The following is a 13941-nucleotide window of genomic DNA, read 5'->3' as shown; positions in this document are numbered from 1 at the left end:
ACAGTTCTGTTGGTGAAGTTACTGAAGTCTGTCACTAAGATTTGCTTGATCATGTCTGGTGAGGAGACCACCACAAACATCTGGCGACCAATGTAATACCTACAAAGAAAAAAGAGAGTCATTTTAGCAGATAGTGACAACAGAGAACCATCTCCTTCCCTAAAATACCTCTTTTTGCTTGAAAATACTTGCCATGAACAAATATCACAGTAAACATATTCCCTTTGGTAAAGCAGTATTTTTCCCCAGTCCTCTCAACTATTAAATTAAGATGCATGGTCCTGGAATTTGAAGGAAACAGCTTAAAATCTTTTACTGATTGATCAAAACTCAGCCAACATTTTAATGTAAAGGTTTGTACGCTCTATGCTCACTCTGAATGCAGTACAAAGTGATGTAGTATCACTAAACCAAACTGTAGAGGAGCAAAACATTAGAAACCAACAACCCAAATAATCATTGAAGACCTACAAAATAGATTTTCCTGCAGTTAGCCACACGATGGCAAAGCCCTGTCTACAATGAGCCTTTCCAGAAGTCCCCCCAGCATGACTGCAATAAAGGTACACTTTCACAGCTTCTACTAGCACTGGAACTGAGTACATCTCAGACTCCAGGACATAACCATGGACATAACCATCTAACAGATACCATCTGAACCTTACATTATACCAATAGGGAGGGGGAAAAAAAAAGAAGAATAAAAAGGGTTCACAAAGTGTCTAAGGGAATTAATAAAGCTTTAGAAGAACAATAAGTGATAGGGGTGTCTCTGCCTGCACACCTTCTATCTCCCTGCTCCCAGTTTAATCTGATCTTATGGAGCCATGATAGCATGGCCCACACCATGTCCTTGCATGTCTTCACACCATCATGGAAGCTGCAGAGGTACTGGGACCCAACCCAACACCACAACTCCTAGGAGTGCAGAGCTCCCTTCTCCAGCACCATTCCCCCCAAGGCCCACAGGTGCTTCATGCTTGGCTGCTCTGCCAGAGGAGGAAGAAGTACCACCAGGAAGTAGAGGAGTCCCTACCTTTGTTGACTGCTGGACCAGAAAGATTATTCAGGCGGTGCTGTCTTTCCTCCACAAGGAGAAAGGAAGAAGAGACTGGAGACAGGCACAGGAGGGCTAGGCAGCTCATGGCAGAACACAATAGCAATACCACAGATGCTACAAAACTGTGGTAATATCTGTGCCTAATCATTTTTGTACAATATAGCTTAGTATCAATATATTGCTTATCACCTGTCTACATTGCAGCAACTGAATAGACAAGCAAACCCTGGGTTGAATTAAATATAGTAACTAGAGGTTCCCATGGCAATGAAGCTGCAGCAGCTCGATTTCTCCAAGGGCAAACAAATCAGACAAATATCTGGATTCCAAAGCAAGGTTTCACAGACCACCCTGACGCCCCTACCACCAAAACTCATAACAAACAAATGGCAAAGAAGAACAAGAACACAGTTTTCTTCAGGAAGAAAGATATCATCTTTTCTTCTCTGGTGGGTTTCCAGAAGGAACTTTTATTTCCCTAATGCAGTCCACAGGCTCTACTTGAACCTTAGATATGGGTGGTGTGGTCTGTGAAGATAAACCTTTTTCAGTTTGTTCGACCACAGCAAAATAGCTGTCTGTTAATGGTCAAACTTTTATTCAGAACCCCAATAGGTGCATAAGAAAGAGCTGAGGCCTCATTTTAAAGAGGGTTTTGATCACAGACTTTAGCAAAAGAGGATAATGCCCGACATGCACCTTCTGTGTGTACTTTGTACAGTTTTTATGGCATCAAAGAGACAAAGTAAACTCTCAGGGCAAAGACCCAGCCACGAATACCGACCTCTTGTGTTCCTACTTTGCTTTTCTCTTCCTCCCTCCAAGTTTATCAAGTTCCTTGTCACATTTAATGGTTAGTGACTGATGGTCCTGTAACACACAGCTTTTTACAGGGACCAATTTCCTGACACCAGATTCCAAATCTGAATCAGAAGCTAATTATGTCTACCCAGATAGCCTAACTCTGACCAGCAAGAGGCACCATATGATACATCATGCAAAGCATGTATGTGTAAGAGAGACACAATTCTAATTTATTTCAAACCTGGGAAATTGCAGAGCTCCAGCTCCTGTCCAACAGAATAACAGGCCAGTACTCACAGCAGGAGTCTTTATGTCACAGCGCACTTTGTGCTTGAAAGCATTCAGGACTAAAAATTTGGGACAGGAGCATCTCCTACTCAAGCTGCTTTTATGAGAAAGTGACTCACTAGCCAAGCTTATGCAAACAAATCTATTCATCATCCTCCAACTCAGACCAGTCACCCGAACTCCCAGTTCTGCTTCCACAGCTAAGCTCTTTCTTTTTTGTTCACTCTCCTCTAACTTTCTAGCTATAGGCACCTGCTTTTCCTTTCGTTATCCAGTTATAAATTAGGGCAGAGAAGGAGAAGAAGGGGGAAAAAAATATCTTACAACTAATAAATTGAAAATTCCGGAAAAAAAATCTTAAATTGCTTTTTAAGCAAAGTTCTGCCCATTTTTAAGGAATGACTGCTGTAAAGCACACACCACCATCTCTTATTGTATCCCAAACAGCAAAGGCTTTCTTCCTGCCTTTTTTCCATTCTCCTGCTTTCTGTATATAATCTTTCTAACCTTTTCTAGGACACAAAAATAAGAGTGTGTGCATGGACATGCTTTGGAAGTCAAGATCCTGAGGCTAGAAGCATGACTTACATGATCTTCCCCTGAAGTTAAGGAAAAAGGACAGGTAGAACTAAGCATGAAACAAGATCATCTGAGCCATTTCATTTAGCCAACAGAGGTTCGAAACCTGCAAAGGCACCAGAAAGATGCTTACCTGATTTTAACACATTTAAAATCCTTTGCAGGATCAAGGCCTCAGTCACACTCCAGGAGCATATCTCCCAACTAGGCGTTTGGGGGTTTTTTCACTTTTTTTTCAAAATGGCAAGTAAAAGATAAAATCCTCCTGAACAATAATCTATTCTTCCCAAGTAAATAACATATTTCACCCCTGCCATGTAAATTCATTTTGATTCTGTATTACTACATGAGGATATCACCAGTCTCACATAGATTTATTATTGAGCAAAACCTGATATTCTTGTCAGATTTTAATAAATAAGAGTTTGAGAAAAACAAAAGCCTCTGGGCAAGAGCACTGCAAATGGATTCATGAATAATTTAGGACAGCACTTTTTATTAACTTTTCTTAGGTTAATCTTTTCACACGGCTCGTTCACACACAAAAGTCCTACCTTTAGCTACAGTGCCATTACATTGCTTGACCCAACACTTTGTACTACTTTCAGGTAGGGCATTCAGGGTATAATGCAAATGCTTGGGACTACCTAGCTCACTCCTGCAGAGAAGCAAGAACACACGCATGTAGTTTGGCATCCTCAGGGTGACACAACTCCGTCCACATCGAAACACTTGAGGAAACCCTTACTGCCATACCAGTAAAAATAAATTTCATCACCCATGCACGAAGGCAATCTTCCTGTGTAGATGAGATCTCAGTTATTTAAGTTATGCTGTTGGGGTAATTTCTATTATATTTCAGTTTAAACTGTAGCTGTGCAAAACAGAGAAAAAATTCCACCTTTTAGACCAGCAGCTTTAGCTCCATTGGAAGGTGAGACAGTAAAAACCTGGTACCAGTCTATCAACAGCACAAGGACAGAGTCAGCTTCCTCCAGCAAATGAAAGTGCAGATCAGGAACCATTGCCCCAGCAGGCTGTTGGGGCAGAAGCAGGAAGCCCTGTGTTGCACCATTCTCAGGAGGGCCAGGCAAAAATTTTTCACAAGTGTTCAACAGAAGGCATGGATGGATCTATTCCCAGAAGTTATGGAAAAGGTAAAGGTTACCAAAGGGCTCACGGGTCAAGGAGATGGCTAGGTTACAGGATATTGAACAAAATAAATTACTCTTCATCTGAAGTGTTTTAACAACTGAAGAGGCAATAAACACCCACTGCAGCAGTTTGGTTCGTAAGATCAGAGAAGCACCATTCTTAAGGCAATTAATGACAAGGACAGAGACAACTGCCTTGTGTTCAGGTTTCACCCAGGATGTTGTAGTTCTCTTTACAATGATTCAGTCATGTAAAAAATGCATCTCTTTTTTTTATCCACAAGAATAAAAAGCAATCCAGCAACTATGTCTGCTGTTTTGCTCATGCACCACCATTGCTCGCTGCAGAGATGTGGCCTAGGTGTCTGAAACCACACCTAATACCTGCCATGGCCACAGCAACATCTAAGCATGTCATCCTCCTTCCCAAGGTTCGCCAGGGACTCCCCCAGAATGTAGATTTCTTTTATCAGACAATGTAGCAGATCAATCAGCTACCAAACTAGCATTATCTTTTCTGCGCTCCCAAGATCATCCTGACCACACTGGATGGTCATCAGCTGCTGACAGCATCCCTCAGATCCTAAGCCACCAATGTGCTTGCAGCAATGTTGCCTTGTTGCACAGGAAAAGGTAAGAGCACATATAGTACCTTACAGCAAAGGGCCATATGTTTTTGTATAATACCCATGTGGGAAACACCTGCAACCCTTTCACCTTGTTTATAGTGCTGCTGCCAATTCACAGAAGACTTTGATCTCCCTATCTATTATCAGTCCCATATATTATAAACACATCATATTAATCATAAAACATACATATGCTGTTAGACAATAAACAAGGCTTTGTTTTCTATGCTGTGGTCTGGCAAAGTACACAAAGATCATCTGCAAAGCCATATGAAAATAGAATATTTTATTATCTCTATCTTCCTCAGAGAGGAGCAAAGAACAAAGAAAAAGGTGGGAGCGGGAAGGAGAGGTATGCAAAGATAAATAGATACGGGGAAAGGCTAATTTTCTTAGGAGATATTTCCTTTAAAGAAGTACCTCGATCACTCTGCCTCTTTTGTTTAGTGATACCCATTAATTGCAGGCAGAGAAACGTAAAAACAAATAGCACACAGCTTGTTTCAAATAGGACTGAAGCCTGGCATTACTTACTTAATTATTTCAGAGCAAACGGATTTGTCATGAGCACTGTCCCCTTTCAGCACTCACAGGCAATTCAGATATGGTCGGACTAAGCGCTACATAATGAACAGCTGCAAAGTCCAAGCACTGTCTTCACAGAAAGGGTTATTTTGGGCTGAGAAGAAAGGAAAGGAGCAGGACAAATTTGTCAAGTACCACGAGTCCCATAATTATTTGTGTTATATTAGCAGCTGGAGGCCTCCAAGGTCCCCACGCCCTAATTTGACAGGAGATATACATAAGTAGAAAGCTTATTCTAGGCCTGTGGAGCCTACAATTTAAATAACCTGGAGTGACAAACAGTGGGGAAAACAAACTGTGTCCTCCATTTTCCATCTGAGGGACTGGGGGACAGGCAGGTACCGAGGAGAAAGGAATTACCAGCAATCACCTTTTTTTTTTTTTTTCAGTTGACATCCTGAGCTTCTCAGCTGCCACATACACTGGGAAATCCTGAGCCAGCTTTCTTCAGGAAAGTTGGGACCTAACTGCTGTGCCACTTCTCCTGCTTCCCGGGTTGTGACTCTAGCTGGCCGGGTACCTTCCTGGACTGCTTTTACAAAGCACTCACAAACTGAGTATCTCCAGATTAGAGAACTGGAAACACACTCCTGCTTAAGAGAAGAAAAAGAAGAAAATGGCCCAAAACCACAACACTCTAGAAACAGGTGAACTTACTGCACATGAAAATGAAGCCCTAGTAGCACTGAGCAGTCTCAGGAATGGAAAAAAGTTTCAAAGCACAGCTCCGCCAACACACACACACACACCCCCACCCACACCCACCCCTACCCCCCTCAGCCAGAGACTAATACAACCCATTGTGTAAATTCTTTAAAAAAAAAAAAAAGACATGGCCACAGTGATTTCTATTTAAGAATAAATTGTTCCTCATTTTCTTTTTCGACGAACTACATTTCTTTTCATGTCGTGAAAGCTTTAAAATAAGCACATGGAACTATTAATTTAACTCCTGACTGTATTAAAAATATCGTGTAACATAAGATGCTTGCTCGTGCACACTCTCTGCGCTGCTCCGTACGGCTACATCCACCTCTTTGTCCACACACCCGGGATTAAAAATGCTATCTTCTACACACCAACCACCTCTGTGCTATCTCACACTTGCACCTTGCCAAAAGGCCTCTGCTTTCTGACATGCTTAAGGAAGTACCAAAAAAGGGAAGAAAATTCTGGGATTATTTATATTCTCCCCACCACTAAAACACAGTTATTTTTAGAGGAGCTCCTCCCTCGTCAGGTGCAGTAAGAGACTTGTGGTATCAAAGTGGCATATTTAGGGTTGACAATAAGAAGGAGGGCTGATTGGGGCCATTACAAGGTACAGAGCTGGTAGAGTCTTTCAAGTACCTTACACCAGGGTGCAAACGAGATCTATTTCTGGGCATCTCCAACCCCAGGGTTTAGCAACTAGAGAGTGTCACACACATTTACTACTCCCTTCCCCCTTCCAAGTGAGCGGTGCAGAAGACACAGACTCTGCATGGCTGTGTTAATTCATTCATGAAATGAAGTAGATGACATTTACCCACATATAAGAAATGACAGAGATTAAATTAAGCTCACAAAGTGCCATGAAGAGGAAAAAAAACCCCACGTCTGAATTATACAAGCATATTTAACAATCTATGTCCATTTGGTTTTTGGAGGAAATCTGAGTCCAGATCCAAGTGCAAGTACAAAAACTCACACCCATGTCCAGGGGTTGGGAAGAGAATCAGCAAAAGGGATTCAGCAAAATGGACAGGGATAACAGAATTGTTTCTTTTCTTGGTTTGCGTGGGCTGCAGTAGAAGCTGGCCTCCACAGCAGCGCAGAGCCACGGGGTCCTGGGCTGTGCTCCTCCACAGCCAGGGAGCTGCTGCTTCCCAGGGTTGGTAGGGGTTATTTTTATCCTGCCAACTGGGCTAAGATGATTGCCACCACCACCACCGCTCCGTGTGCTTGCATCATACCGCTAGCGCTGATTAGCTACATCAGTATTCCACTTCATTAATGCGAAATGAAAGCTGTAAATAGGGTACTGCTTTTATAGGATGCTACTGGAAATGAGAAATAGTGTGATATTAACAAGAAACCAGTTACTCCCCTCCCGTGTGGGGTGTGTGGTGCTACTGTGACCGGGTGACGCAGAAAGTGCTCATAGCTCCTCACCTCAGCAAGAGTGCCAGAAGAAGATTTCTAAAACTTTTCCCATGGTGTTTCCCACCAAGCTTGGACTGTATTAGTCTGTGTTTTGTTACCCATGTTTAGACTGTGACATTTTCACCAAAGCTTGTTTTGTCTGCGCTCACTAAAGCGCAGTATGCCTGACTGACCTCATGTGACGGTACAGCAGGCGTTTCCTGTGGGTTTCAGCATATTTCTGTGCTTGGCCTTTCTGTTGGTTTTTGAGATGCAGCGTGAGAGCAGTCTCATCTCTTGCACCTAATTCACTACTAAAGTACTCCTTTGCCATACCCTGAGGGAAAACAGGTTACTATTTCCAGAACACTGGAATATCATTTCTAGGGAAGGTTACCTCTGGGAAATAGCAAACTTTTTGTGTCTCCAAACTTGACTTACCATTATGAACACGGTGTTCATTTGTATGGATTTGTATGAGTCTATTATTTATATTCAACATTGCTACCTATTTTTATCAGTGCAGGGAAAAGAAAAAATCTACAATATGGCTGAGGAGGATAAGTAGACAATGCTACTTGATCTAAAGAAGAGCAGCCTCTTCTCCATCGTTTTTTGTTTTTTTTTTTCCCACGCAGGGAGGGAGAGGAATCTGCTGAGTTCTTATCCTGATTTCTAGTTGGGAGCTCTAAGCAGCTTCCCTTGACAGGCAGGTAAGCAATTTCTGGGAAACAACAGGCAGCATTATCCTGGCAGGGCTACAGCCATTTTGTACAAGATAAATGGAGACAGAGCAGTACACTCGAAGATGAGGGATATGACTGTGATGCTACATCGAATAATATGGCTGAGAGAAAACGTAGAAGAGCGGCCTGCAGTGCAGGGCTGCTTTCTAGCAAAGGTTGGGGGATCTATCTGAACAGGTGGCCATGAAGCCAAGGAGGATTCTCAGTGTCCCAGAAAGCAGGGCAGCATGTGCGCGTCACGGTGCAGGATCCAAGAAAAATTTGGGGGCAGGGGACAAAAGAAGTAGAGCATATGTGAGACCATACGGAGAGAACAAAACAGGAAGGAGGTCAAAGGATTCAAATATAATTTGTGATACTACGACATCACAAGATACAGGAAGTGATAAAACAGTTTGACTATAATAAATGCACAAGTATAATAAAGTTGTTAGTTACATGCCCATCACTAAACTTCATATAAGCAAACATAGTTCAGGATGACTAAAACAAAACCCATGTGATCTGACTTCTGCCTCTCATAAAGCATTTCTGACCATGATAAAATTGAGGTTTGTATTATTCTTCCTCCCTGAGAGCTGACGTCAGGGTACACCAAAAAGCCATCCACAACTCTGCATTTCTGCAAACTTCATCTCACATATACTTTACTTATCATGGCCAGAACTCAAGTGCAACTGGAGTTTTTCAATTCTCTGGCTTTGGTTAGCCATTTCAGCCCTGAAGGAAAGAAAAGACTTTCAGGAAACACTGAGTATCTCTGTCTGCTGAAAAGTCATGTCCTCATACATATCTTCAAAAGCAGCATTGAGAACAGAGGCATTCAAAATCAGTAGCCTGTTTCTGTTTGTTTTAATTCTGCACTTTATCTTTCATTTTTTTATAGTCAAGACAGCTCATCTGCCTCCTGTAAATAGGATCAGCAGTGGTGGACGATACAATATTTTATTTTTCAATGTACTTGAAATAAACATGCAAATAATTTTCTTTCAGTCTACTCCTTCTTACTGGCATTTTGATCTTAAATCAATGAGAGAGTTACATTACATTGCACGCCATCCCTGTTAACTCTTTTGCTCTGCTTATGTTAATGCAGATGCATGCATTTATGAAATAAGTGTCTTAATATTAAAATATTTTAATTCTCCAATAATAGATAAGACTCAATACTTATTTTTTTGCATCATAAACATAACAGAATAAGACAAATTGAATTTTGTGTAGCTACACATACACAGACTGTTTTGTAGAATATGAAATGACACTTTGACTTGGTCATGGTTACTAGCCTGAAATTATCCCAAGTTAAAGCAAATGAAAGCAGGGTTTCATAAGTGGGAAGCAATGGGCAACCCATTCATTTGGTTTGCATGCAATAACGACACAGATTCCAGCCAACAATGGACAGCTTTACTCAGGGAAGGAAAGGTTTGCCAGACTGGCCATGAGGGGGACAGTCACTGGAACCCACTTTTCTTTCATGATCTGCCTAAAAAAAAATATGTTGAAACAAAGAAAAAAAAGATAGTAACCACCTACTCCTGGGAATGTACTATTTTATGCTACAGCATACAAAATATACACAGGAAAGATTAATTTTTTACCTATAGAAGCATGTACTTTTTCTATACATTCTTAGGATCTACACACACACACAAAACCATTTATTTCTTTTAATGCATTATTAAATGTACGCTAAGCCAAATAAAAGTAATTTCCCAGTGCTTTATGCATTTATCATGAAACCACTAGCAGAATTCTTTACAATAAAAATGCTAGCAGTACACATGATCAACCTAAATTATCTAGGGAAATGGCTAATATCTGACCATGTGGAAACATTAGAAAGCAGGGCTTTGTTATGGGCTAGAAGGAAAAAAATAGACGTATTTTCTTACAGAAAAATTGCAATGATAAAAATATTTTTAATAGTGAAACGGTACAGCTCCAGGAAATTTTCCTGAATCAATTCAATCTGTGTCGTGCTGGACTTTAAAAACCCATTAAAAATAACCATGATAAATTTCCCAACCTCTTTCAGTGCACTACACAGAAGACAAAGGAAACTGCAATTCAACAGGGATAGAAAAGAAAGAAAAAAAAATGGAAAAACCTGATAGCTTGTGTATCAGCAGTAACATCCTCACTAACATCAGTGAGCAATTCTGCACCACAAAAGACAAGAAGAGCAGGAGTGATGTGTACAGCTGACAATGGCACTCCAAAGTAATGACTTCCAGGAAAATCTGCTGTTACAAATGGACAACACACTGCTGAGAGGTAGTTGAGTCACAAGTTTCATAACATGTCAAAATATTTCAGCCTAAAAATGAATGTACCAAAATCCAGGATGTATACAGCTCTAGTAAGGTAACTATGAGGATAATGTCCTACAAAAAGCTAGTACACTCACCTGGATTTAATTATTAAACTTTGCTGAAATACATGTACATTCAGGGATTCTTTTTCCCCCATATTTAATGTGTAGTCATAAGATACAGATCATGTTTCAAACACCAGTATTAGTAGAAGCACTGCCTAGTTGACCTCTTTCCCATTTACCATGTTGTACATATTATCAGTTGTAACAAATACACTTCTTTTGCTGCTCTCTTTTTTGTGGGGGGAGAAGGGGGCAATGGCATAACAAATAGCATATACATTACTGTATCATGAAACAATCCAAATCCCCGAGGACTGAAGAGTACATTAAGCCTCTCTTCCACAGGCATATCCTTTCACCTTCACCAGCAGGTCCTGTTCACCCGCCACCTTCTACTGACACCCAGCTACAGTGCAGACTGTCACACTGGTGCTGGTGCCCAATCCCCGCATCTGCATTGCACACGTTTGAGTTCTCTTCACAACTGCATTAAACAGCTGTCCCAGGTCCATATCTGGCTGCCTGGGGACATGAGTGAGATGTAGGCTCAAGAATTTCTCCTCTCTGTCTGAGTCACAGCTGCTTGGCTAAAGACTGCAGGACTCCCATAGACCTGCCTCATTTTTGAGTCGATGTTATCATTCAACACCACTTTGCTATGTTACTCCCCAAATCCTCTGGATCTCTGGAGTCTGCTGGAGCAGTTTTCTAGAGCCCTTTCCTCCAAACAGTTGAGCATACATGAAACAGCAGTTGTACTTGAGATTTCTGAGTAGAACATTTCTGAAACAAAAACGGCATTTTTAACTGTTCAGTCTACCTAGAAAAAAGGAAAAACTAGTAGATTTGAACACAGACCAATGTAAACAATATTCCCTCTGAATATAAAGGTATTGGGGCAAGTTCAAGCAACTTGATCCTCACACAACTACAGAGGTATAGAGGAGATACAACCCACTGAATCTATTCATAACCGCTATAAACAAAGCAAAAAAAGTAATACAAGCACAACTGTAGGATGAACCATCACTGAAGTAAATATATTGATCTATCAAAAATGATTGAAGACTGACAATAAAAGGGTTATAAATTCTTAGAAGAAAGAGAAAGTAAAAAAATCACACTACCAACCCACTGAAAAACTCCCACCTACTTTCACGGGGAAAAATGGACTGGAACAATAAAACACAATGGCAGTGTCTGTACATCTTTGATAGCTGCCCCTCCCAAAAGCTGGAACAATCCTGCTATAAACCAAGCAAGTGAAAATGTAAATGCATGAGCAATTGTCTGGGGTATTCAGATGCTTCGTGTCCTGTAGGCAAAGAAGGAAGGGGAAAAAAAAAGGTAGGAAAGCAAGAGAAGACACCACTTTTAATATTTGTAATTATTGATCATGCTCTTCTCACCTGGAGCATTTTAAATCCAGCAGAGACCTTCCAGTTAAACACGTAACACTGCCTGCACAGCACGTTTGGCACTGACAGCAACACCCGCTTGTCCTCTGACCTCGGTGCAATCCACTGCTTCCCCTCCTCCAGCAGCAGGGTCAGCCTGAGGATTTTGGGGGTGCCAGCCAGTGCCAATAGAGCTGCCTGCAGAAATCCAGTGTTCAAAATGGCAAGCTCAGAAGAGGCATAGGATTGGGAAATACACTGAATGCAATGCCCAGAGCAATCCTGTGGGTATGTATAAACACAGCGGTGTATCAAAGGGGCTTTAGGGTCTACTTGAAGGCTTACAAGTATTTGTTTGCGTATTTTGGTAGTTTCACAAACTTGATTCTGTTCTTCACTACTGACAAAAATCCAATTGCATTAATTATTGGGCAAAAGCAAATAAAATGACACTGACACAGAAGAAAAGATGGGTCTGTAGTAAGAATAACTTTAGGTACTTCAAATATTAATCATCCCATTTTGCAATATACTTCTCTGCTTCAAAAATAAAAATTTAAATTATTTTAATAGAATTTAATATTTAAGAGCTAATGTCTTTCCATTTGATGTTACATTACCATCTGACCTACTTTAATATTTGTCTCTGACCTGCACTTGCAGATGTACTTTCTCTTTCTCCTGTCCCATACGTAGCTTATTTCCTACTGGTCCAAACAGACAGCCAGCGGACATATAAAATTGTTAGGCAATTGCTTTGGTAACATTTTGCTTTGGTCCTTCAAACAGAGTATTTCATAAGATGTTCCATGCAATAAAAGGTCCCAAAGAACCAAGATACTCTCATAATGTCACTCTGAAAGACTCTGCAGCAATTCCCAGTGTCCTTGCCAAAATCCTTTTTCAATGAAATAGATTCCAACATTGACAGAAAAGCTTAGATTATTGCTGAGTGATAAAATGTCTGCTGCTAGCCCTTAGAAAGTCAGAACATTGCTCCCAACTCACTCCTTTTTCTGTTAACTACTTTAAGAGGGCTGGGTATATCTTAAAATTTGCTGTGCGAAACCTAATTTTATTGAATAGGTACCATCATCCAAAAAATGAAGTTATATAACATGAGAGAGACCTAAAAACATTGGGTCAAGATCCTCAAATAGCCATGACTCTATGCTTTTAATGGAGCTACACTGAAGTAAACAGTAGCTTGAAGGTCCAGACCACTTTTTTAGGCTTGTTTATATGGGCGAGAGATGAGATTCTGGGACAAGACAGTATTTGAATCTTAATAAACTTAGACTAGAAAAAACTCCTCTGGGAGCACACCCCTATAATGGTTGGGGGAAATGGTCAGTCTTTTCCCTGATGTAGTTTGTGTCATTCCAGAACTGCTGTGTCTGCACAGGAGAGGTTTTTTGACATTAGCATAGATGTTTAATTATACCAGTACAATGTTATCAGTATGACTAAAATAAATCCTCCTTCAAGACAAGCCTTCAGGTTTAGCCACGAAATTTACTGGAGGGAAAGAAATATTCACAATCCCCAGGGGTAATGGTGGCTCAGCTTATTCCATGCTCCCCAAACTAGGAAAAAAAATAAACAGAGTAACAGCTGAAAACAACTTCTTCTGCAGTGGGGTATACTTTTGCCTACTGTCTGATGAAATCATACCCAGTTCACTACCAGCAGAAGGTCTGACATAAAGCAGACTCTCTAGGGAAAGAAGAGAGGAAGTTGAACAGAGAAAAAGGGTAATTTGAAGTTGGTGCCAAACCAACAAAGAAAAAGGAGATTTTTAGTTCCCTTACTACTAATAAAACATAGTAGACTAAAATTGATCCCCAGACTAATAAGGTAGAGGAAAAACAAAAACCTATATATGACAAAACAATAAAAAAGTAATGAAGAGATTTATGGAATTACATAAAAACCTTGGAATGATGTTAAAATTGTCAGGTCACGTTACTGTTTTCAACTCAAAATGGTTAAAAAAACCAGGGAGCAATAAAAATTAGAGCATGGAGGAAAGACAGCATAGAGCTAAAGAGGATGGAGAGAAGTGAGAGGAAGAAAACAAAACCAGAGTGAATATTTAGGGGGGAAAAGAGAACAAAAAAGCCTGAACACAGAGCCCACAAGTCAAGGTTGTCAATGTAAAAAAGAAAAAACAGAACAAACCCCAACAAAGT

The 13941-nt window shown here is 40.6% G+C and overlaps 1 protein-coding gene across 10 annotated transcripts in view; it reads right to left on the bottom strand.

Moving 5' to 3' along the window:
• The window catches only part of TBXAS1 (thromboxane A synthase 1), a 251881-nt gene that overhangs the window by 127838 nt on the left and 110102 nt on the right, over nucleotides 1-13941 (bottom strand). For 9 of the 10 annotated variants that reach the window (XM_027660819.1, XM_027660828.1, XM_027660809.1 and 6 more), the window contains one exon: nucleotides 3-99. In XM_027660819.1, coding sequence (XP_027516620.1) covers nucleotides 3-99 — 97 coding nt within the window. Of the gene's footprint in view, nucleotides 1-2; nucleotides 100-1036; nucleotides 1244-13941 lie in introns of those variants that run through there. The other variant, XM_027660840.1, reaches the window with a different exon arrangement.

This window comes from Corapipo altera, unplaced genomic scaffold (genome assembly GCF_003945725.1).
Source record: "Corapipo altera isolate COAL_440 unplaced genomic scaffold, ASM394572v1 1, whole genome shotgun sequence".
In the NCBI taxonomy this organism is placed as follows: domain Eukaryota; kingdom Metazoa; phylum Chordata; class Aves; order Passeriformes; family Pipridae; genus Corapipo; species Corapipo altera.
Note: the sequence above shows the minus strand (reverse complement) of the source record. Positions and strands in the feature narration are given on the sequence as shown.